The sequence below is a fragment of the Bufo bufo genome, chromosome 1 (genome assembly GCF_905171765.1).
Source record: "Bufo bufo chromosome 1, aBufBuf1.1, whole genome shotgun sequence".
Lineage (NCBI taxonomy): Eukaryota > Metazoa > Chordata > Amphibia > Anura > Bufonidae > Bufo > Bufo bufo.
Window position 1 is genome coordinate 443917430 of NC_053389.1, and position 22126 is coordinate 443939555.

Genomic DNA, 22126 nt, shown 5'->3' on the forward strand with positions numbered 1-22126 from the left:
TCCATAAGAAGCATATCAGTGGCCTAGCCAGTCTCCAGACCTAAATCCAATAGAACATCTTTGGAGGGAGCTGAAACTCTGTGTTGCTCAGTGACAGCCCTGAAACCTGACAGATCTAGAGGAGATCTGTGTGGAGGAGTGGGACAAAATCCCTGTTGCAGTGTGAGCAAACCCGGACAAGAACTACAGGAAACGTTTGACCTCTGTAATTGCAAACAAAGGCTTCTGTACCAAATATTAACACTGACTTTCTCAGGTGTTCAAATACTTATGTTCAGCAGTGCAAGACAAATAAATTCTTTAAAAATCATACAATGTGATTTCCTGATTTTTATTTTTTATTCTGTCTCTCAGAGTGGGAATGCAACTACAATGTGCATTTCAGACCCCTCCATAATTTCTAAGTGGGAGAACTTGCAAAATCGCAGGGTGTTCAAATACTTATGTTCCTCACTGTGTATATATATATATATATATATATATATATATATATATCTTTTTTATTTTTTTTGTGGTGATGTGTACGGTAAAGTTGTGGAGGGAGTGGTTCCTCAGAGAAAGATGTATTTGCTTCAGCAGAGCATAGTCTGCTGGAGCTCTTTGTTTAAGTTTGTATGGGCTGGATTTTTTTGGACTGGGAGATAGGCTTGGCAGAGGGATTTTCCAGTCCACACCCTTTCATCACAGGCTTTTCCCCTAGCCCGAGGTAATCTCAGGAGAGGCCTGCTGGGATCATCACTGGGGAATAAAGCAGACCTCAGAAGGTCAGTCTGGGGGAAATGATGCCTGTAGATCTGAACTCTGTGGTCAGAGCCTGGAGACTGGCTGACCGTGAGGCTGATTGAAACCTGATCTCCCCTGGTTCATACATTCTTATATGTGACGTATTATATACCATAAAAGGATGTTCCGGTAGTATGTGTGTGAGCACCAATGTTTATCTTTATGATTGGTTTAACGCTGTTGTTATGCAAACTTTTCTACTGCCTATATAAGGCCAAGCTATAGAATAATAAAGTTAGAGTGTTTCTCAGTGATGTGTGTGTGTGTGTGTGTGTCCATTATTGCCCACTGAGAAACATCTCTCCTGACGTCAGTGTTTCAAACCAAGGTTGTCGTAGAGATCCAGAAAGGTCCAAATCCTTTCAGTGGGGAATCAGGGTTCCAGGCCAGAGAGGGAGCGTGAGAAAGAGAGACCACATCCAAGGGAGGATTCATTTTTTCAAATAAAAAATTATAGAGTTGAAATATGGGAGAAATTATTAAAGCGTAAAAGTGTGAAACTTTTCAAAGTTTAATTACTGAATAATATATAAAATTTTATTCTCTGTCACCTATGCATAGCAGGTGTTTATTCACGTCTAAAATTGTATGTCAACCCAAGAATGTAACAGAAAAATTATTGAAATTTATAAAGCTGTCAACTAGGTAGAGGAGGGGTTTATTACACCCAAAAATTGGTGAATTTCACAAAAATATTTAACTGACAATTTTTTTTTGTTTTAAAAACCTGTCTACTAGGTATAGCAGTGGTACATCACACCCAGAAATTGGTGAATTTCACTGGAAAATGTAACTGACTATTTATTTTTTTAACCTGTCTACTAGGTATAGCAGTGGTACTATACACCCAAAAATTTGTGAATTTCACCCGAAAATGTTAATGACAATTTTTTTTTTTTTTAAACGGCCTACTAGGTATAGCAGTGGTACTATACACCCAAAAATTGGTGAATTTCACACGAAAATGTAAATGACAAAGTAGTGAAATTATATAAAATAAAATACGTACAAAAAAAAATAAAAAAATTTGATTTATGAGGTGGAGTTCCATATGGAGTAGGAGTTTGAGGAGGCGGTGGACGTAGCGGTGTAGGTGGAAGCGGGGGTGGAGGAGGACGAGGTAGCCAACACAGGTTTTTGGTTTTAATAAAAAAAATTCAAATTAGGGTACACTCTAAAAGAGTGTGAAATATCCAAAATACAATGAGCAATTGCGCTGCAGTATAACAATGGCTGGTTAGTGCCGGTATACATGTCTATTCTGCACAAGGTACAGACAAGTCCTGAGGGATCCATGCCTGGTTCATTTTAATGAACGTGAGCTTGTCCACATTGGCTGTGGACAGGCTGCTGTGCTTGTCTGTGATGACGCCATGTGCCCAATTTGGAGACCCAGAAGTTGAAGGGGACAGAACCGTCATTCAGTACGTGTAGGCGTGTGCACACATACTGCTCCACCATGTTGGTGAAATGCTGCCTCCTGCTAAGACGTTCCATATCAGCTGGTGGTGCTGGTTGTTGTGGCGTGCTGACAAAGCTTTCCACATTTCGGCCATGCTAAGCCTGCCTTCTGAGGTGCTGGCAGTGCCCCAGCTGCGTTGGTGACCTCTTCCTCGTCCTCTGTCTTCGCCTTGTGCTTCCACTGTGCCCCGCTGTCAGATGGGAATGCCACTAGCGTGCGCTTGTACTCGCGCATCTTACGATCACGCTCCAGTGACGGAATTAAGGACGGTACGTTGTCCTTGTAACGGGGATCCAGCAGCGTGGCCACCCAGTAATCAGCACAAGTTAGAATGTGGGCAACTTGGCTGTCGTTGCGGAGACACGCAGCATGTAATCGCTCGTGTGCCAGGCTGCCCAGAGGCAACGAAAAGCTGTCCTCTGTGGGAGGTGTATCGTCTGTGTCCTCTGTATCCCCCCATCCACGCAGTGATGGCCATGAGCTGGTCTGGGTGCCACCCTGCTGTGAACATAGTTCCTCCTCCTCCATCTCCTCCTCCTCATCCTCCACCTAGTTATCCTCCAGAACTGTGCCCTGGCTGGACAATTGAGTACCTTGGGTTTGTGGGTGCAGGAACCCACCCTCGGAGCCACTTGGGAATGACTGGCCGGAAACCCTACGAAATGATCCCTCTTCCTCCTCCTCCTCCTGTGCCACATCCTCTTCCATCATCGCCAGGAGTGTTTTTTCAATGAGGCATAGAAGTGGGATAGTAACGCTGAGAACGGCGTTATCGGCACTGGCTATGTTGGTGGAGTACTCGAAACAGCGCGACAAGGAACACAGGTCTCGCATGAAGGCCCAGTCATTGGTGGTGAAGTGGTGATGTTCCCCCGAGCGACTCACCTATGCGTGCTGCAGCTGAAACTCCACTATCGCCTGCTGCTGCTCGCACAGTCTGGCCAGCATGTGCAAGGTGGAGCTCCACCTTGTGGGCACATCGCATATGAGGCGGTGAGCGGGAAGGCCGAAGTTACGCTGCAGCACTGACAGGCGAGCAGCAGCAGGGTGAGAACGCCAAAAGCGCGCACAGATGGCCCGCACTTTATGCAGCAGCTCTGACAAATACTGCTGCAGGTTTTGTCGCCTACTCGCACCTGAGAAAGGGGTTTCACTTGTGCGTGTAGCTAGCACAGATCGACCACGTCCTCTCACTGCAACAGGAGCTCCACCAGCAGCACCACGACCTGGGCCACGTCCCTGATTTGACGCTCTCCTCATATTTTTTGAATTTAGGATCTTGCCCTAAATGGATGTTTAATTAATAGTAGAATAAAACGACAGTATGTACAGGGTGTATCTCACATGGCCTGAACCAGACTAGGCTTCAATAAATAAAAAAAATTGCCCAAAATGGCTGTATTTCAAATGCCTGAATCAAACCCCTGTATGTAGAGGGTGTATCTCACAGGGCCTGAACCAGTATAGGCCTGAATTAAATATTGCTTTGCCCAAAATGGCTGTATTTCAAATGGCTGTATTTCAAGTGCCTGAATCAAACCCCTGTATGTAGAGGGTGTATCTCACACGGCCTGAACCAGTGTAGGCCTGAATTCAATATTGGTGCACCAAATGGCGGCATTTCAAATGCCTGAATTAAACCCCTGTATGTAGAGGGTGTATCTCACACGGCTTAAATCAGTGTAGGCCTGAATTAAATATTTCTTGGCCCAAAATGGCTGCATTTCAAATGCCTGAATCAAACCCCTGCATGTAGAGGGTGTATCTCACAGGGCCTGAACCAGTGTAGGCCTGAATTAAATATTTCTTTGCCCAAAATGGCTGTATTTCAAATGCCTGAATCAAACCCCTGTATGTAGAGGGTGTATCTCACACGGCCTGAACCAGTGTAGGCCTGAATTCAATATTGGTGCACCAAATGGCGGTATTTCAAATGCCAGAATCGAACCCCTGTATGTAGAGGGTGTATCTCACACGGCTTGAATCAGTGTAGGCCTGAATTAAAGATTTCTTTGCACAAAATGGCTGTATTTCAAATGGCTGTATTTCAAATGCCTGAATCAAACCCCTGTATGTAGAGTGTGTATCTCACACGGTCTGAACCGGTGTAGGCCTGAATTCAATATTGGTGCACCAAATGGCGGTATTTCAAATGCCTGAATCAAACCCCTGTATGTAGAGGGTGTATCTCACACGGCCTGAACCAGTGTAGGTTTGAATTCAATATTGGTGCACCAAATGGCGGTATTTCAAATGCCTGAATCAAACCCCTGTATGTAGAGGGTGTATCTCACACGGCCTGAACCAGTGTAGGTCTGAATTCAATATTGGTGCACCAAATGGCGGCATTTCAAATGCCTGAATCAAACCCCTGTATGTAGAGTGTGTATCTCACACGGTCTGAACCGGTGTAGGCCTGAATTCAATATTGGTGCACCAAATGGCGGTATTTCAAATGCCTGAATCAAACCCCTGTATGTAGAGGGTGTATCTCACACGGCCTGAACCAGTGTAGGTCTGAATTCAATATTGGTGCACCAAATGGCAGCATTTCAAATGCCTGAATCAAACCCCTGTATGTAGAGTGTGTATCTCACACGGTCTGAACCGGTGTAGGCCTGAATTCAATATTGGTGCACCAAATGGCGGTATTTCAAATGCCTGAATCAAACCCCTGTATGTAGAGGGTGTATCTCACACGGCCTGAACCAGTGTAGGTCTGAATTCAATATTGGTGCACCAAATGGCGGTATTTCAAATGCCTGAATCAAACCCCTATATGTAGAGGGTGTATCTCACACGGCCTGAACCAGTGTAGGCCTGAATTTAATATTGGTGCACTAAATGGCGGTATTTCAAATCTCTGAATCTAACCCAAATGTATTAAGGATGTATCTCACAATGACATCTGCATCAAAGGCTGCCAACAATTTTTTTTTTGCCCAAACGAGTGTTTGTTTAACAACTGAATTTGACAGCAGTATATAAGCCTGTAATTTCACACGTGCTGATGCTGCAAGGCCTGAAAATTGTGTTTTTTTGTCAAAAAAAAGTGTGTTTTTCAAACCCCAGAAAATGATGGGTGTATTTCTACCTTAAATTGCATACTGACTAATCCAGATGTTGTAGATTGCCAAAAAAGTGTTTTTTTGGTAACAGAATATGAAAGCTGTATATATTAAACTTGAATTTAACACTTGCAGATCAGGGAAATACAGTTTTTTGGCAAAAAAGTGTGTTTTTAAAACCCCAGAAAATGATGGGTGTATTTCTACCTTACATTGCACACTGACTAATCCAGATGTTGGTGCACTGAGCTTGCATAAAATGGCCGCCGCCGCCTCCCGCCTAACTAACAGAATTATAAAAGTTGTTTTTTTTTGGTCAATGGGCTCAGGGCAGGGTAAAACGATTTTGCCCTGCACCCACTCAACTATTTATATGTAGATCGCTGAGTTAGATTCTCTCCTATTCTCTCCCTGAAATCACAAGTCCAGCAGCATTCTCTCCCTACACTTGTAACAGCAGAGTGACGTGCAGCACTACGTGACTCCAGCTTATATAGAGGCTGGGTCACATGCTGCTCTGGCCAATCACAGCCATGCCATTAGTAGGCATGGCTGTGATGGCTTCTAAGGTCAGACAGTTAACCTCTTGTTGATTGGCTGCTCTGCAGCCTTTCAAAAAACGCCAAGAAAGCGCCGAACACCGAACCCGAACTTTTACTGAAATGTTCGGGTTCATGTCCGGGGTCCAAAAATCCTAAAGTTCGGTATGAACCCGAACTTTACAGTTCGGGTTCGCTCAACCCTACTCTCCATGTGTCAACCATATTCCACATACACTGCTAGGCTGAAAATAAATTTACACAGCATATCCTAGCAAGAATCCGTGAATACCACAGACCAGACTTGTGTCATCCGTGATGTGTTTTCATGGACCCATAGACTATGATTTGTGTGAAGGATCTGTAACCACAGACAAACACAGGGCATGCTTCCGTGTCCCCCCACGGTCCATGGAAAACCACTGACGTATGAATATGCACAATAAAATTAATGGATACGTGAGCAGTACGTGGAGACCATGTCTGTGATTCACTGATGTGTGAAAGAGGCCTAAGGAGTATGTTTGAACACCAGTATAAATTTTTACATATATAATTAATCTACATAAAAGTAATACCTTTGTACTAAATGCATTACATAATTTATAATAATCTACTCATACAGTCACACAGAAACCAACTGATTTGTGTGGCCTAATGCAACAGATATTGAGTAATAACCATATAAAATATATATTTACATAAACCATCAAGTAATGAACCTGCTAAGTATTAACTTAGACCCAACTTACAGTTGAACTTCATAGGTCAAAGGGTGATCTATGCCAACAATGCTGGTTCTGAGGTCCAGGGATCTTTTAAGCATTTCAACAGACTCTTTCCTGCTTCCTAAACTATCATATGAAAGTAGCTTTCCTATTGCAATTGATAAAAACAGAAATAAGTTTATTAGGTCTGAAAACTTTTAAATAATCAAGTTAAGGATGATGTCCAGTTTAGAAAGCTAATTTTCACATACCATATTAAGAAATTCTAAGATTCTAGAAGACGGACCCCTTTTCAGGATCTCTTGGTCAGAATACAGAGTTGTTACAAAGATGATCTATTGCTCTGAGGACCTGTCCTGTCCTGCATTACACAGATGGCTATTAGTTTGAATTGGCACTGTTTTTCCCTGCACAGCAGCGCCAAGGTCACCTGCGGTGTAGTGAACTGCAGGGTGGGCCCATTCAAATTGCAGTTTTCTGAATATTTGGGTGGTTGTGGTGCATTTGTGTAAGGACAACATAGAAGCAGACACAGGATTCTATCAGCACCATATCACCTTCATTCTCAGGAACATTAAAGGTCCCAGGGGTCAGGTCTCCACAGATCATAAAGTGATGGCATATCCTCAGGAAAGTACTGATGTTAGGGAAGTACTGGCGGTACTGCTGTCCCTGACGGAGCTAGGTCACTTCAGGTCTGTGAACACTGTCAGCCTCATTAGTATTCACTTCAGTGCAGTAAATACTTATGAAGCTGTGTCACCCTTCTATTAGATATAGGCTGGGGAAGGGGCCCTCTCTCAGCACACAGATTAAAGAAATTATTTTACAGGTCTCTGTTGGGAATTGAACCCTAGACCTTCTGCATGATAGGCTTACCACTTCACTATAGAACCACATTGTTATAAGGATAGGAATGGATTTTCTGTGCCTAAAAAGCTACTAAACACTATTTAGTAGTATTTTCTTCACAGGCATAATATTAAATAAATAGTATTACTGTTTAGTAGCTTTTTAGGCACTTCTACTTTCCAGCTTTTCTTTTACAGTTAAAGAAAAGCTGGATAGTAAAAGTAAAATTTTTCTGCCCTAACTTTTACCTTTTACAGTTCTCTGTTGGTAAGGCTACATTCACAGTAGCGTTCGGATATCCCGCTGGCTGTTCCGGTAGCACTGCTGTCAGCCAGACAAAAAACAACTGAATGCAGAGGTATTTGTCGCCGAAACCCGGCATTTATGACAAAAAGTGGCCAGATCACCGTTGGATCCCATTATAGTCAAAGGGGATCCAGCAGTGACTGGCAGTATACAGCAATGCCAGATATGGTGAAATCAGGCAGGCTGTTCCCCAGACCGTCTGCATGGCAGGCAGCAAGTTTACCACTACACTATAGAACTGCACTGTTTTAAGGATAGGATTTTCTGTAAACAGAATTTCTATTTTCTTCACAGACATAATATTAAATAAATAGTATTAACAGTATATACATTTTACAGTAAAAGAAAAGCTGGAAAGTAAAAGTAAAATTTTTCTGCAAAGTCAGTGTTACTATATTAATTAGAGATGAGCAAATTTCATATTTTGAAATTTGTTCACGCTTCGTTTACTGGTAAAAGGTGAATTGCGTTATGGATTTTGTCACCACGGACCATAGCGCAATTCTATGATGGAATGCTTAATGGAATGTCTTTCGAGGCATTCCGTTATTCATTCCATCGTAATAGAAGTCTATGGGCTGTATAACAGATCCGTCCCGTTTCTGCTATGCAGGAGAGGACTCCCCTGAATAACGGAAACGGGACGGATCTGTTATACAGCCCATAGACTTCTATTATGACGGAATGAATAACGGACTGCCTCTAAAGGCATTCCATTATGCATTCCGTCATAGAATTGCGTTATGGTCCGTGGTGACGGAATCCATAACGCAATTCACCTTTTACCAGTAAACGAAGCGTGAACGAATTTCAAAATATAAAATTCGCTCATCTCTAATTGTATTGTAACTATTACAATAAATGTTTTTTTTATAACATAATTATATAACATACTATTAAATATTACATATGGTATTTTGTATCACTGTAATGATGAATAAAAAAAAATTGCAATTGTTCTTTTTTCCCTTCATTCAATCCATAATATAAATTGCTAGAGATTAAAATCTTACTTATGTGTAAGGCAAAATTGCCTAATGAAAAAAAAAATAAAAACTATGATTGTGAGAAAGGCCAGGGTTTGTGGTTTGCCTTTAACGGGACCTTAAAATCCTGATGGCAGCCCTGGTCACATTTTAATATCTTATTAAAGTTAATATATAATATAAAAGACTTTCGGACTCAAATCTCTATTACTCGTGTTTTCTTCAGCTGTAAGGCAAATCACTTTATATGAAGGTCTTTTATATGTCTGTTGTATTAAACAGGTAAGTGGTTTATGTCTTAAATGGCATTCCTTAGAAATGATTAACCCAAATGCATTATAACTTGTGTACTGTGCAAGACTTTAAGATGCATGTCCTGAAGACAAGAATTCCAACACAACATTACTCTAACATTTCTTGGAACATTGTGTTCTATAAAATTGGCCTTCAGGAAGACGTTTCTTGTTTTTCACTATTTCCCAAGCTAATAAAGCATTTATGCAAAACCAAGTACTCCATATTACCTGATTTCACTAATGTGTTGCTGAGACTTAACCTGAGATACTGTCTCCTCTCTGGGGATGGAGAGTATTTTTCAGTCTCCTCTTTGATTTTTATAACATTTGTGTAGTTTTCGATTGCATGTTGCCTTTGAGAGCTGAAAATAAGGAAAATGTACAAGAAATCATAAAGTGTACTAGCACATTGACATCAATATTGCAACAATATTCCACTGCAGTCTATGTCAGAAGATCTCATGTTCAAGTCCCCTATGGGGACTAAATCACAGTTAAAAAAAAAAAAAAGTAAAAAAAAAGTTTAAAAAAAATCTATAAAACAAAAAGCTGAAATAATAAAAATTCTAATTACCCCCTTTCCCAATTTTACATATAAAAATAAATGAACAATTAAAAAAAACATAACGGGCATTGCTGTAATTTTTTAGTCCCCTTGATCCCACAAAATAAATTAAAAATTATCAAAAATTCATAAGTACCCCAAAATGGTATATTTAAAAACTACAGTTCGCCCCACAAAAAACAAGCCCTAATATAGGTCTTCAAAGTTTTATTTTTTTTAGGTTTTTTTAAATAATAAAATGTAGTATTGCCGTAATCATACCAATCAGCAGAAAGAGGTCATTGTGTCATTTTTAGCACAAAGTGAATGGTGTAAAATAAACCCCAAAAAACCTTGGCATAATTGCATTTTGTTCCAATTTCACTGCACAAAGATTTTTTTTTCCTGTTTTCCAGTACAAGCTATGGTAAAATGAACAGCGCCATTAAAATTTACAACTTGTACCATAAAACATAAGCCCTCATATGACTATGTGAACAGAAAACAAAAAACATTTTGGAAGGCAGGGAAAGAAATACGAAAGTGAAAAAATTAAATTAGGCCATCCCCCGAAAGGGTAAACTAAGTGATGGCATATTGCTAGGATATGCCACCACTTTCTGATTGGTAAAGGTCCAACTGCCAGGACACCACTTATACTGTGAACAAATGTTGGTTTACCAGTTTTTCTATGATACCCCTCTAAGAAAAACACACACTGAAAATAATGGGGGCTATTGTCCGTTTCTTGAGTATGATGCAGTAGATGGAAGACGTCCATCTTCCAGAACCCTCTATTGCTCCATTCAGAGTTAGCAATGTTATATGAGGAAAAGAGAAATATGAAAAAATACATGTAATAACAATATTCTCAAACTTCTATACTGTATGTATCCATTTATGGCTTTATTGTAAGAAAATCTTATACAAAAAACGTACTGACTTATGATGGACAAAAAGCATCTTTATAAAAGCCAGCTCAACTCTCTGAGCATGCAATCACTCTTTCCTAGGGTAATGGGAATTACTGGCAGGTAAATGAGTGTCAGAGTCCTTTTTACTCTTACATACTGTATATGCAGTAAATGAGGCTGTATATAATCCATGGGCTGGCTGTTTCTAGTGCTCATCCATGTTCACACATGGATGATTCGTTGCAAACATTTCTGCAACTGAGAATTTCTTTCTACATAGCTTATTTTTTTTCCTGCAGCTCATGCATTGATTTCTTCAAGCTCCACTCAGATGAACAGAGCAGAAGCAGAAATTTCACCAACAAATCTGCCATGTGTGAACGTATCTTAAGGCTCTTATGACTGGTTAAGGGCTCAGCAGCATAAAAACGGGTGGACAGCAATCCTAAGTGACAATGCAGCGGGTGCTCGTCTCCAGGGGGGTGGTAAAATGCCCCCCAAAAACAACTTGTGAATGTAAAAAATAAAATAAAATGGAGACAGCACGTCCAAAGAAATGGAATTTATTCCAAATGCAACGTTTTGGCTTAGTGATAGCCTTTGTCAAGCATGGTTAAGGGCTCATTCACACGAACATGTGCTGCCTGTTGCTGTATAGCGGCCCGCATTTGCTGATCTGCAATACACGGGCACCGTTCCGTGTGCATTCCGCATCACGGATGCGGACCCATTCACTTCAATGCGTCCGCAAATCCGGAGATGCGGAACGGTGCAGAACGGAAGCACGGAATGGAACACTACGGAGTGCTTCCTGGGGTTCTGTTCCGTGCCTCTGCACCGCAAAAAGATAGAACATGCTCTATCTTTTTGCGGAACAGACGGATTGCAGACCCATTCAAGTGAATGGGTTCTCGAACCCCCATGCGGCTGGGCCACGGTCGGTGCCCGTGCATTGTGGACCGCAATTTGCGGTCCACAGCACGGGCTTTACACGGTCATGTGAACAAGCCCTAAAACTGTAGGCTTGGGGTGCCATCACACATGGCTGAATTTTGTTGCTTCCTGACAAAACGCCCCATTCAAATGAATGGAACTAATTTTCAGTCAGAAATTTTTCTTCAAAAAAGTCTAACATATGTACACTTAGGCCTCCTGCACGCGTTGTGAAATACGTGCGGTTTCCCATGCAGAAAAACCGCAGTGTATTATATTACTAGCACAGTGTATGAGATTACACAAATCTCATGTACACTTTGCACATATTTTCTGTGAGGAAATTGACGGGCATTGGGGATTTCAAAATCTGTAGCATGTCAATTATGTTTGCCGTTTTAGCTGCAGATTTCACCCTTTTCAAGTGCAGGATGAGCTCTGCGGCAAAACTGCACCATATTCGCACCAAAAAACGCTGTTAGACATTGCGGATCTTATGTGCGTTCTCCTACACCCGTGTGCAGGTGGCCTTAGGGATAAAGGGGGAAAGCGGCATATTAGCTCATTATCCCTGCAGTCAGCAAACAATAAAACTATTTGGATCTATTAATGTAAAAAATGTAACGTAACAATAAAGTGGGGTAAATAAAGTGGCGAAAAAATGCAGAAGAGCCGCCATGGGTAAGAATAAAACATAAATATTGATCATGTCCTATAAAATGGATTTGAGATAGAGAAACAACTGAAAGCTTCCTATTGCAGGAGCTAGCATTGTTAGGTAAGTACGGTATAGTGGTATTTATGCACATGTTGGACCCCGTCAACATATCGGTTCCACCGATGTGTCTGTCATATTTTTTCTTTCAAAACTATGGAATTTACTATAGAGCCTCCTAATGGCTCAGATATAAACATGAATAAAAATGTTCTTCTTATGCCCACAGCGCCGCATATCAAACCACTATATCCTTACTAGTTACTGGATCCTGGGTGACTCTGTATGTCCGCTATGTACTCCTGGGTTTCTCCACACAGGATGTGATTCTTGCCGTAAAGCTTGTGTCTGATATCCAAACTCTCAATAAGACATTTTTCCGATTCAGAAATATCACCAATACTAAATCTACAAAAAAGAGCATGGATATTAAAAACCGGTCATTGCTGCATAGCATGCGAGACATTAAAGGGGTTTTTAAAATGTTGTAATTAATAATCAGTATTTTTTTTATTACTGTGTAATTATTCACTGTCACCACAGGAAATATGAACTCACTTGTAAAGACCCTGCCAAAGTTTCAGTGCAGCTTGTTCGTACGGCCCTAGTGTGCGTGGGTCGAGCTGTTGAATAGGATTTTCAAGTATCTGACTTTGCTGTTCATAGCATATTTGGGCTTCCAATGTTGCTTTCAAACACAATAGCCTATCTAAGGAGCAAAACACAGGAATTGCATGCAATTCTAATTAATGTAATTACATTCGAAAACAGATTCCCATTAGTAAGTAATTAGTAATCAATAACTAATCGATTCAATCATGTTCTTTTCAACATCTCTCGAATTTAAGATGTCGATTTTTGTACCTTTTTTCCATCATACTCCCATTTTACACTAGCATTAAAGGGCTGAGTTCCCCTTCGGCTTAAAAGGGGTTATATCACCATAACAACTTTTTATACCGAAGCCAGCCTGTTATCCCTGTCGGTCCAGATTCAGAAACCCCTAGCAGTCAATGGTGAAGGAAAGACTATCTGGCCATATATTTACCATACAAATGTCCTTTTACGTGGTAGCCATTTATATGAATGGTCATCCATGTAAAGCAGAAATTTGCTAAGGAGCCACTATACATATATAATAATTACATATAAATATATTACAAAAACACAATCACTCTCCTTATACATTAAAATTATGAAATGAAAGTTACACTTTAATCTCAAAATATTTACATTTCTGGATTAGTTAAGCGTGATATAAAATTTATTTGTAATACCGGTAGTAGGGTACCTCTAAATGCTAATGTACAAAATGCTAGAATCTGTAATCTGCTTTATATTCTACTGGATTTGTGAGACATCAGATTATTTTGCAGTTCTGTTCTGGAAACAGGTTATTGGTTGTGATAATCATTTACATCTACGGATGACTGTCTGGAAATTCCTCTCGACTTGAAGCTCTATCTAGTGTCTACTGGGCTATATGTGTCTGCTTGAACTAATTGGCTTCTAAATAAGTGGCATTAAAAACTGGAGTCTGGTGCGGAGAGTGGTTGCTTATAGGTTTATTTTATTTTCTGAGAGCGTAGAACTACTGACACAATTTTAAAACTTTTCCTTTGCCATGCACCTTATTAGGGCTGATTCACAAAACCGGCATCGGCCTGGGAAACATAGTCCGTGTATTGTCTGCATTTCCTGGGTCGATCACGGGTCCACTGACCGGAACTGACTGTATCTTACTGGTTTATGATGCAGGCAGTTCATAAGTGATTGCGGATCGATTGTACTGTCCTCACATCTTCATACAGTATGAGGACAGTACAATAGACCTACGAGTAGATATGAACTGACTGCATCATAAATCACTATGATACAGTCAGTTTGGGTCAGGGGAGCAGTAGTAGGCCAGAAAAAGCAGCCGACATGCGGACCATATTTCCCTGGTCAATCAATGTTGTGTGAATCAGACCTTAAAGAGGACCTTTTCATGGGTCCAGACATTATAAAATAAGTATCAGGATATGTAGGGCATAGTGCAGGGATCTAACTGCACTTACTATTTTTTCTGCGCGCCGCTCCGTTCGCCTGCTGTGACCCCCGTTGTATTCTCCCGCCTGGTATGCTAATTTTAGCATCGGTACAGGGAGGAGGAGACTGCCCCGTTTCTCAATGGGCGGATCCTTCTACCTGGCTGTAGCGCTGTCCAATCACAGCCAGGGAGAAAAAATATAACTCACCTTCTCTCTGGCTGTGACACTCTCTGCTGTGATTGGACCGCGCTACAGCCAGGGAGAAGGAGACGCCCATTGAGAAACAGGGCAGTCTCCTCCTCCCTGTACCGGAAGGCCCTCCAAGGTGGTATTCTCCAGAATACTGCCTGTGCCATACATAATACAGGAATGACAGCAGGAGTTCAGGGGGCTAAATGCATGGCTTTAGTATTGGTGTAGGGAAGAAGGTTTTGGGTTCCTAAAGCAATGGGCTGACTTTTTATTGGGGTACAAATTTTTCACTGATAATTTGCACCTGCTGTGCTGGGGGAGCAGCCAATAGCAGGGCGCAACGGGGAACGAGCCTCCCTAGTATTGCGAATGACCTGTGCTGGCGGTGGATCCGCCAGAGTTATGTAGAGGTGCCGCTTCTAAATGTAAGACAGCTTCCTAGCTGTCTTATATTTAGACCATTTTCTATGCCTAAATCAGGCGTAGAAAAAGATGAATGAGAAGGACCTTTGCCCCGCAATCTGCGCCAGAAATACACATACAGGCGTATTTCTGTTTAATAAATTAGCCCCAGAATGTTTAAAATGTTTGAGAATTTATCGAAAAGCAAAAACTAACATTTTGCTCTGACATAAGTGTTCAGACCCTTTACTTAGTTTAAGCACCTTTGGCAGCGATTACAGTCTCCAGTCTACTTGAGTATGATGCCACAAAGTTTGCACACCTGAATTTGAAAATTTTCTGCCATTCTTCTCTGCAGATCGTCTCAAAGTCTGTCAGGTTGATGGGGACCGTTGGTGGAAAGCCACTTTTAGGTCTCTCTAGAGATGTTAAATTGAGTTCAAGTCAGGTCTCTGGCTGAGATACTCAAGGACATTCACAGAGTGCTTAGAGTCATTGTCTTGTTGGAAGGTGAATCTTTGACCCGCTCTGGATCAGGTTTTCATTAAGAATATCTCTGTACTTAGCTCCAATCACCTCACCAGTCTCCCTGTCCCAGCTGTTGAAAAACACAATGCTTCACTGTAGGGATGGTAGTGGGCAGGTGATGGGCAGACCTAGAAGTTCAATCTTGATTTCAGCTGACAAAAAAAAAAAAATCTTGTTTCTCACAGTCTGGGAGTCCTTTAGGTGCTTTTCTGCAAACTCAAGGCGGGCTTTCATGTTCCTTCTACTGAGGAGAGTCTTCTTTATAGCCACTCTGCCATAAAGAAAAATCACAGAATAGAGTGGCCTAACGGGGAGGAAATGCTCAGACCCCAAATACTGTAGCATATTTATAACCGGGGGAGCAGATCCTTCACAAGTGATCCGTTGCTAACGGCAATCCCCAGCAAAAATGCATACAATGGAGGATGCCGGCAGCGGACCACATGTACCACAAAAACATCCTACACAAGATTACATTTCAATGGGTCCGTTGAAAACTCGGCTAATGCACCATTTGTCATCCGCGTCCGTGATCCGTGGTTCCAGTCCGTCCAAAAAATATAACCTGTCCTATTATTTTCGCGGGACCGCTAAAAAACACGGAGGCACACAAGATTGTCATCCTCGTCCGTTTTTTTCCTATCATTTGCATAGCAAACCTGTCTTAGATTTTTTTTTACTTTCCTTCATGTCTGGTGATCCTCCAAAAATAAAGGAAGACACACGGAAACAAAAACGGAAACGGATCACGGAACAACAGAACCCCATTTTACGGAACGGAACACAACAACGGTCGTGTGCATGAGGCCAAATAGGGATGTTTCTTTCCAAAATCATGTCCAATCAACTTAATTTACCACATGTGGATTCTAATCAAGGTGGAGAAACATCTCAAAGATAATCAAGAGAATGGGAGGCCCCCAGATCGAAATTTTTTATTCAAAGGGTCTGATTCTGAATACTTATGTCTATGCAAAATTTTAGTTTTTCCTTTTTAATTAGTTAGCAAAAAATTCTGACATTCTATTCTGACATTATAGGGTATTGATTTCAGAATGGTGAGGAAAAACTAGATTTTTTTATTTTTATTGTAGCACAAGGCTGCAACATAAAATGTGAAAAAAGTGAAAGATTTTGAAGACTTTCCAAATGCATTTTAGCTCCTGCATATCAGGACACCATTAGTACATTGTTTTTGACCCTTTCTGTACTGTTCTGTGTTGTAATCAGTTAATGGAACATATGCCAACAGTGGCACGCCAATGTAGAGTAACAGTAGTGTGTACCTTATCCTACAACATGCTGCAGCTATTGGACTCGTCTCACCATGTGCCTGGCATCATTCACTGCCACTTTCTTGAACCAAAGCATACCTTGGAGTTTCAGCAGTTTGTAATTAATCTGTAAATTATTCTTGATAAGACCTTGAAGGTTATCCAGCGCCTTTTCATAATAAATAATTGCTTCTTGCCTGGAACCAATGTCTCGATAAAGATCTCCAGAAATTTTTTGTCTCCACATCAGTACCTTATTGTTTCTGCTTTCTGCTGCTTCCTGAACAAAATAAGAAAGAAGTAAAATGAAAGAATATGTTAATATGTCTATACAGTGGATTCTGATCATTTCATATGAATCTCATATCTGGTCATATTGGTGTGCCTGCATGCGCTGGAGTTCATTTAGAATATGTGCAAATCTAAATCAATGATCCAATGCACTTGCCGAAAAAGATGCAGCACTTCTTGTAGCATTGTAGCAGACCAGTCAATTACAGGACAAAATAACATTGCAGTGATTTAGAAATTCAGAACACACTATTATACTGCTATACAGTCAGACACACAGCTTCTAGTGGTTGCATTTCATTCTCGGACTTTCTAAGCACATGGTATCATTTTGTTTCCTACCTGATGCACTGCTTGCAGGCTGCACTATCCTGGAGTCCTAACCTGAGAGAGTAGCACCATCTACAGACAAGTGGTGTTACTACATAGCTTTCATTCATTCCTCCTCCACAGACTTCTGTCCAATGCAGTAACACTTTTACAGTTTACATACTGTTAGGTGACAAAAACTGTTAATTACCTGTTATTTTGTCAGTACTGTATGTTAAAAGGGACAGTTTTACTATCAGATTCTAACTGGCTAGGCTAAGGCAAAGGTGGCAATTCAATATGGCTGTACTGCTCTGTTATTACTCTTGCAAAAATGGCTGCTTTTTCTGAAAACTGTTAAAGTGGCAAAAGATGCTAATGCAATTATAGTTGGAAAAAACCCACTACTGCGCTTATAGCCATATTGTCATTACAAAGACCCCTGCACCTGCCCACTCATTCCATTCAGCAGCACCAAGATGAAGTCCCATCACTCTGCTAAGCATCCAATGCTATGCTCCAGGGGACTGGCATTCTTGTATTTTGGGCAGTGATTTTTTTGTTTCTACCACATATACAACGTCATTTTGTTCGAATCACTACTCACCAGATGACGTTCGATAGATGAGAGTATTAAGCCAGCTTCTTTGGTCTTCCCAATATCCTTGAGGCACTGTGCAGCAAATAAGATCACTCTGCATAAAGTCAAATCAGCAGCATTCCCTGTAACAAGCAACAGCACATTAAATAATAACACCAAGAGTAATTACTATATCACACCAAAAAGGGAATTTAAGAGGTTGTGCAGTGCAAAGATACTGATGACCTATGCTCAGGGTAGGCCATGCATCATGCATCATCTAGTTATTGGGCAGACTAGATGGGCCAAATGGTTCTTATCTGCCGACACATTCTATGTTTCTATGTTTCTATCAGGTCGTTGAGGGTCCCACTCCTGGCACCCCAGCCGATCAGCTGTGTGAAGGGGTAGCGGAACTCGTGTAAGCACTGCTTCCACTTGAAAATTACCACGAGTCGTCTTGCTTGTGAAGACAGCACAGTGTAATTACAACTGCTCCGTCCCTTTCCAGTGAATGGGACAAGCAGTTTTAATTACACTGCATGGCCGCTGCAAATGAGAAGGCGCACAGGTAATTTTGAAGTGGAAGCAGTGCTCACACAAGTGCTGCTAGCCCTTAAAGCAGCAGATCAGCGAGGGAGCAGCAAGTTGGACCCCCACCAAACTAATACTGATGACCAATCCTGTGGCCAGGTCATCAATATCTATGCATTTCACAACCCCTTTAAATGTCATGTTTTGATAGGAGCAATCCTCTGCCTCTTTCGTTTTCAAAGAGCACTGAAGGGGTTGCAAAAATCCATATACCCTACATGGAGGTCACAGATGGGAGGACCCTCACTCTAGACCATCTGGAGGAAGGAATTTTCACCCTAGTATGGGGTACGTAGGCCTTTTTGCCTTCCTTCTGAATCAACACAGTAGGATTATCAATAGGTATAATCCTATTGTAAAGTGATTAAATAACCCATATACAATTAATAATGTATATACAACAATTTCTGTGAAGGTTCTCATTTAGCCAGGTCATTGTATATCTGTAAAGAATAAATCAAGGCAACTGGACTTACTGTAGATTTCTTGAAAGCGTTTCACTCGTTCTTCCAAGAAGCTTTCTCAATTCTGAGTGACTGTACAAGAATTCTCTGGGAATAAATATGTAACTGAATCAGCATCTGGTAATTATACCCAGCATGGGGTCAGAGGTCATTATACCCAGCATGGGGTCAAAGGTGTTGACCTCATTATCCTAATTGGATAAGGAGGCCAATTGGTACAAACGAGGTGTGAAGGGGGTCATCTACGTGAAAATGGAGAAGCCAAGCTTGAATAGAGGCGGGTGGGGGGGGGGGGTTAGACATCTATTGTCTGCCACATACAATGCTGTCTTGACACCTTTTTCTGGGAGGTCATTATCACCTACTGACTTCAATTAGGATAATGGAATCAAGACCTTTAACCCCATGCTGGGTATAATTACCAGATGTTGATTCAGTTACATATTTATTCCCAGAGAATTCTTGTACAGTCACTCAGAATTGAGAAAGCTCATTGGAAGAACGAGTGAAACGTTTTCAAGAAATCTACAGTAAGTCCAGTTGCCTCGATTTATTCTTTACAGATATATACAACAATGATTAACTGATCTTGTACACCTGTTGGATTGTTTTCTTTCTCTTCTAACAATATGGTGCCATCTGCTAGAGATGCTGCATCTCTATGAAATAGGACAGCGTCAATGGTACATAAGGCATCACCTGTTATATTGTGTAGCAATGTTTGACATTCCGTTGCTGGATCCTTTCCTGAATATAACAGCATTTGCCAGTAGAGAAGAAGATCCATTTTCATTTGACATCCATGCTTCATGTTTCTACAGATCAAGTCTAATGTCCTGAAACAAAGAAGTAATCAGGCAAAAGAAATCCAACTATAACAATAAGAAATAGGAGCACAAAAGTTAACGTAGAAAAAGTCTGTTACATTGTGTCCGCTCTTCTCTACATAAGTGCACTGTTATCAGCAGCTCTCTACCAATGATAGTACTTATTGATGGAAGGAATATTCACCTTTGATTTAATAGAAACCTGTACAAATCAATGAGCCTGCTAGTCATCTTCAGGTGCCAAGGGACTTCTTCATACACCTGCCGAGAAAATTCTGTTTGCTGGAAGTACTTGAGAAGACAGTGATGAAAATGTTTTCTTTTACGACTGACGGTGTTCTGAAAAGTAGAATCCAGGCATTCACCAACTGGTATGGCGACACCTGCATCAGTGAAGGAAGACAGACTAGTAGTATCGATATAAAGTACAGCATAGTGAAAACCAACAGGTGGAAGCGTATTTAAAGGAATTGACCCATCTCATCGCTAGGATATTGTCACGGACGTTCCCGTGGCAGGTACCAGGAGATCGGAGAGACTGGCAACTCGTGGGTTAAATTGACAAGTTCACTGTGGATCTTATTGTGTCTGTGTTTTGGTGAATGCCACACCCCTTGCTTCAGGTGTTGCTTGTTGGTGATTTGCCTTTCTCATAAGTAGCCGCTTTTCACTCTTGGAGGTGCGGTTTATAGATTTTCTTCCTGCCTTCTAACTAGCTGGTCGGTTGTACTCTGTGGTGCTTCTGGAGTTGCCAGCTACTTTCAGATAAGTCTTGTCTTTTCTTATTGTATTGTGTTTGTTATAGTCCCTGTTTGTATCTGGGCCTGAGACAGGAGACTTCCATGCGTCCATCTGGGGAGGAATGGGTTGTCTCTGGTCCTAACCTCATTCTAGGGCCTTATAGGGATATAAGGGCCTAGGTATCCAGCATATGAATATTGATAAGTAGTTAGGGCCCGGATTAGGGTTGTTTAGGAGGTGACCTGTTCCTTCCCTAGTTTCCAGGCCCAGTTACTCTTCCCCTTCCCTCCTGTGTTTAGTGTGGAGTTTTTCCCCCACACTGATCGTGACAGATATTCCCCCAATGTCTGATAGGTGCAGGTCCCACATTTGGGACCCTTACCTATCTCTAGAATGGATCCCGCAAGGTAATGGAGAGCAAACCTTGCACGTATACTTACCCTACACTTATTTCTATGGGACTGCCGAAAATAGCCGAGCTGACTCGACTATTTCCATCAGCCCCATAGAAGTGCATGTGGTGGTGGCCACGCTTGCGCGGTGTGCTTCACATTCATTTCTAGGGGACTTACGAAAATTTTCAGCACTGCCATAGAAATTAAGGGAGGGTGGCCACACATGCGTGGCCTGCTCTCCTTCACTTTGCAGGCTCTGTTACAGAGACAGATATGGGTCCCAGAGGTGAGACCACACCTATCAGACAATATCCTAGAGATATACCCCCAATGTATAAGATGGGCCAACCCCTTCAAAGGAGAATTCAAGACTTCCACTTTACACAATTTATTACCTATAGACAGACCAATATTGGCTATTTAGATCCATGAGAAATTGTGTTGTTTGACCAATGAAAACCAGAATCATCAAAGATGAAACCTGCTCAAAGATACTGATCTTTGAAAATTCAAATTACAAGAAAGTACAAAATTGTACAGAGTTAACCGTATGTTGCCATGAAAAAGTTTGTACATTTTAAGATGGTTGTCCCGTGATAAAATATTACATTTCTGTACTAAATCATGTGAAACATAACTTTTTGATTGAAATTGTTTTACAAATGTTCCTGAGATTTAGCTTTTACATATATCCTATGGTGCCCCCTGGTGTTCTTTTGATTCCCACACAGAACATCACTTAATGAGTCCAATGATTGTGGTCACACGTGCCCAGTAGCTCTGTCCCACTCCCTTGAACCCCTAGTACAGCCTAGCTAATAATAAATTAGCCCACTGGAAGTGTTTTCTTCTCAGCAGCACAAAAAAAAAAAAAATTATATAGAAAGCTTATGTTTTACTGTGATCTAACAGAGTGGGACAACCCCCATCATGCAAAATTATGCTTTACATAAATTTGATTGACATAAATAATCTTATAGTAAAAAGAGAGTTATTTCCTGGCTTACCAAATAGTAAATGGACAATAGCATCAATAAAGGATTGGTGGCGAATCTGTAGCAATCCATCTGGTTTTTCCCAAATCCATTTTGAAGTTGCTAACCGAAAGGCTGCCCAGTGTAGTGGGGTTACTTCATACTGGTTTTCATACCCTATTCTTTTCAGCAACTGGAGAATGTCATCTTCATGTAAGCCACAGTATGAGGTGGTAAGCAAGCTCAAGACATCTACTACCCACCCTAGTACACCAGGAACACAAGCACAATGCTGTCACTTCAGTGGACAATAACATTTTATTATCTCTCTAACCTAGAAGCATCTTAAATATATATGTAGATTTTATACAACTTTCACTCTGTAGGCGAAAAACA

At 41.1% G+C, this 22126-nt stretch overlaps 1 protein-coding gene across 2 annotated transcripts in view; it reads right to left on the reverse strand.

Moving 5' to 3' along the window:
- LOC120979245 (putative tetratricopeptide repeat protein 41) overlaps positions 1-22126 on the reverse strand; it is a 99886-nt gene that overhangs the window by 26842 nt on the left and 50918 nt on the right. For both annotated transcript variants that reach the window (XM_040407887.1, XM_040407896.1), the window contains 9 exons: positions 21764-21994; positions 19805-20003; positions 19493-19629; positions 17763-17878; positions 16655-16835; positions 12685-12835; positions 12385-12534; positions 9249-9382; positions 6605-6728 (listed from right to left, as the gene is read on the reverse strand). In XM_040407887.1, the coding sequence (XP_040263821.1) occupies positions 6605-6728; positions 9249-9382; positions 12385-12534; positions 12685-12835; positions 16655-16835; positions 17763-17878; positions 19493-19629; positions 19805-20003; positions 21764-21994 (1423 nt within the window). The remainder of the gene's footprint in view (positions 1-6604; positions 6729-9248; positions 9383-12384; positions 12535-12684; positions 12836-16654; positions 16836-17762; positions 17879-19492; positions 19630-19804; positions 20004-21763; positions 21995-22126) is intronic.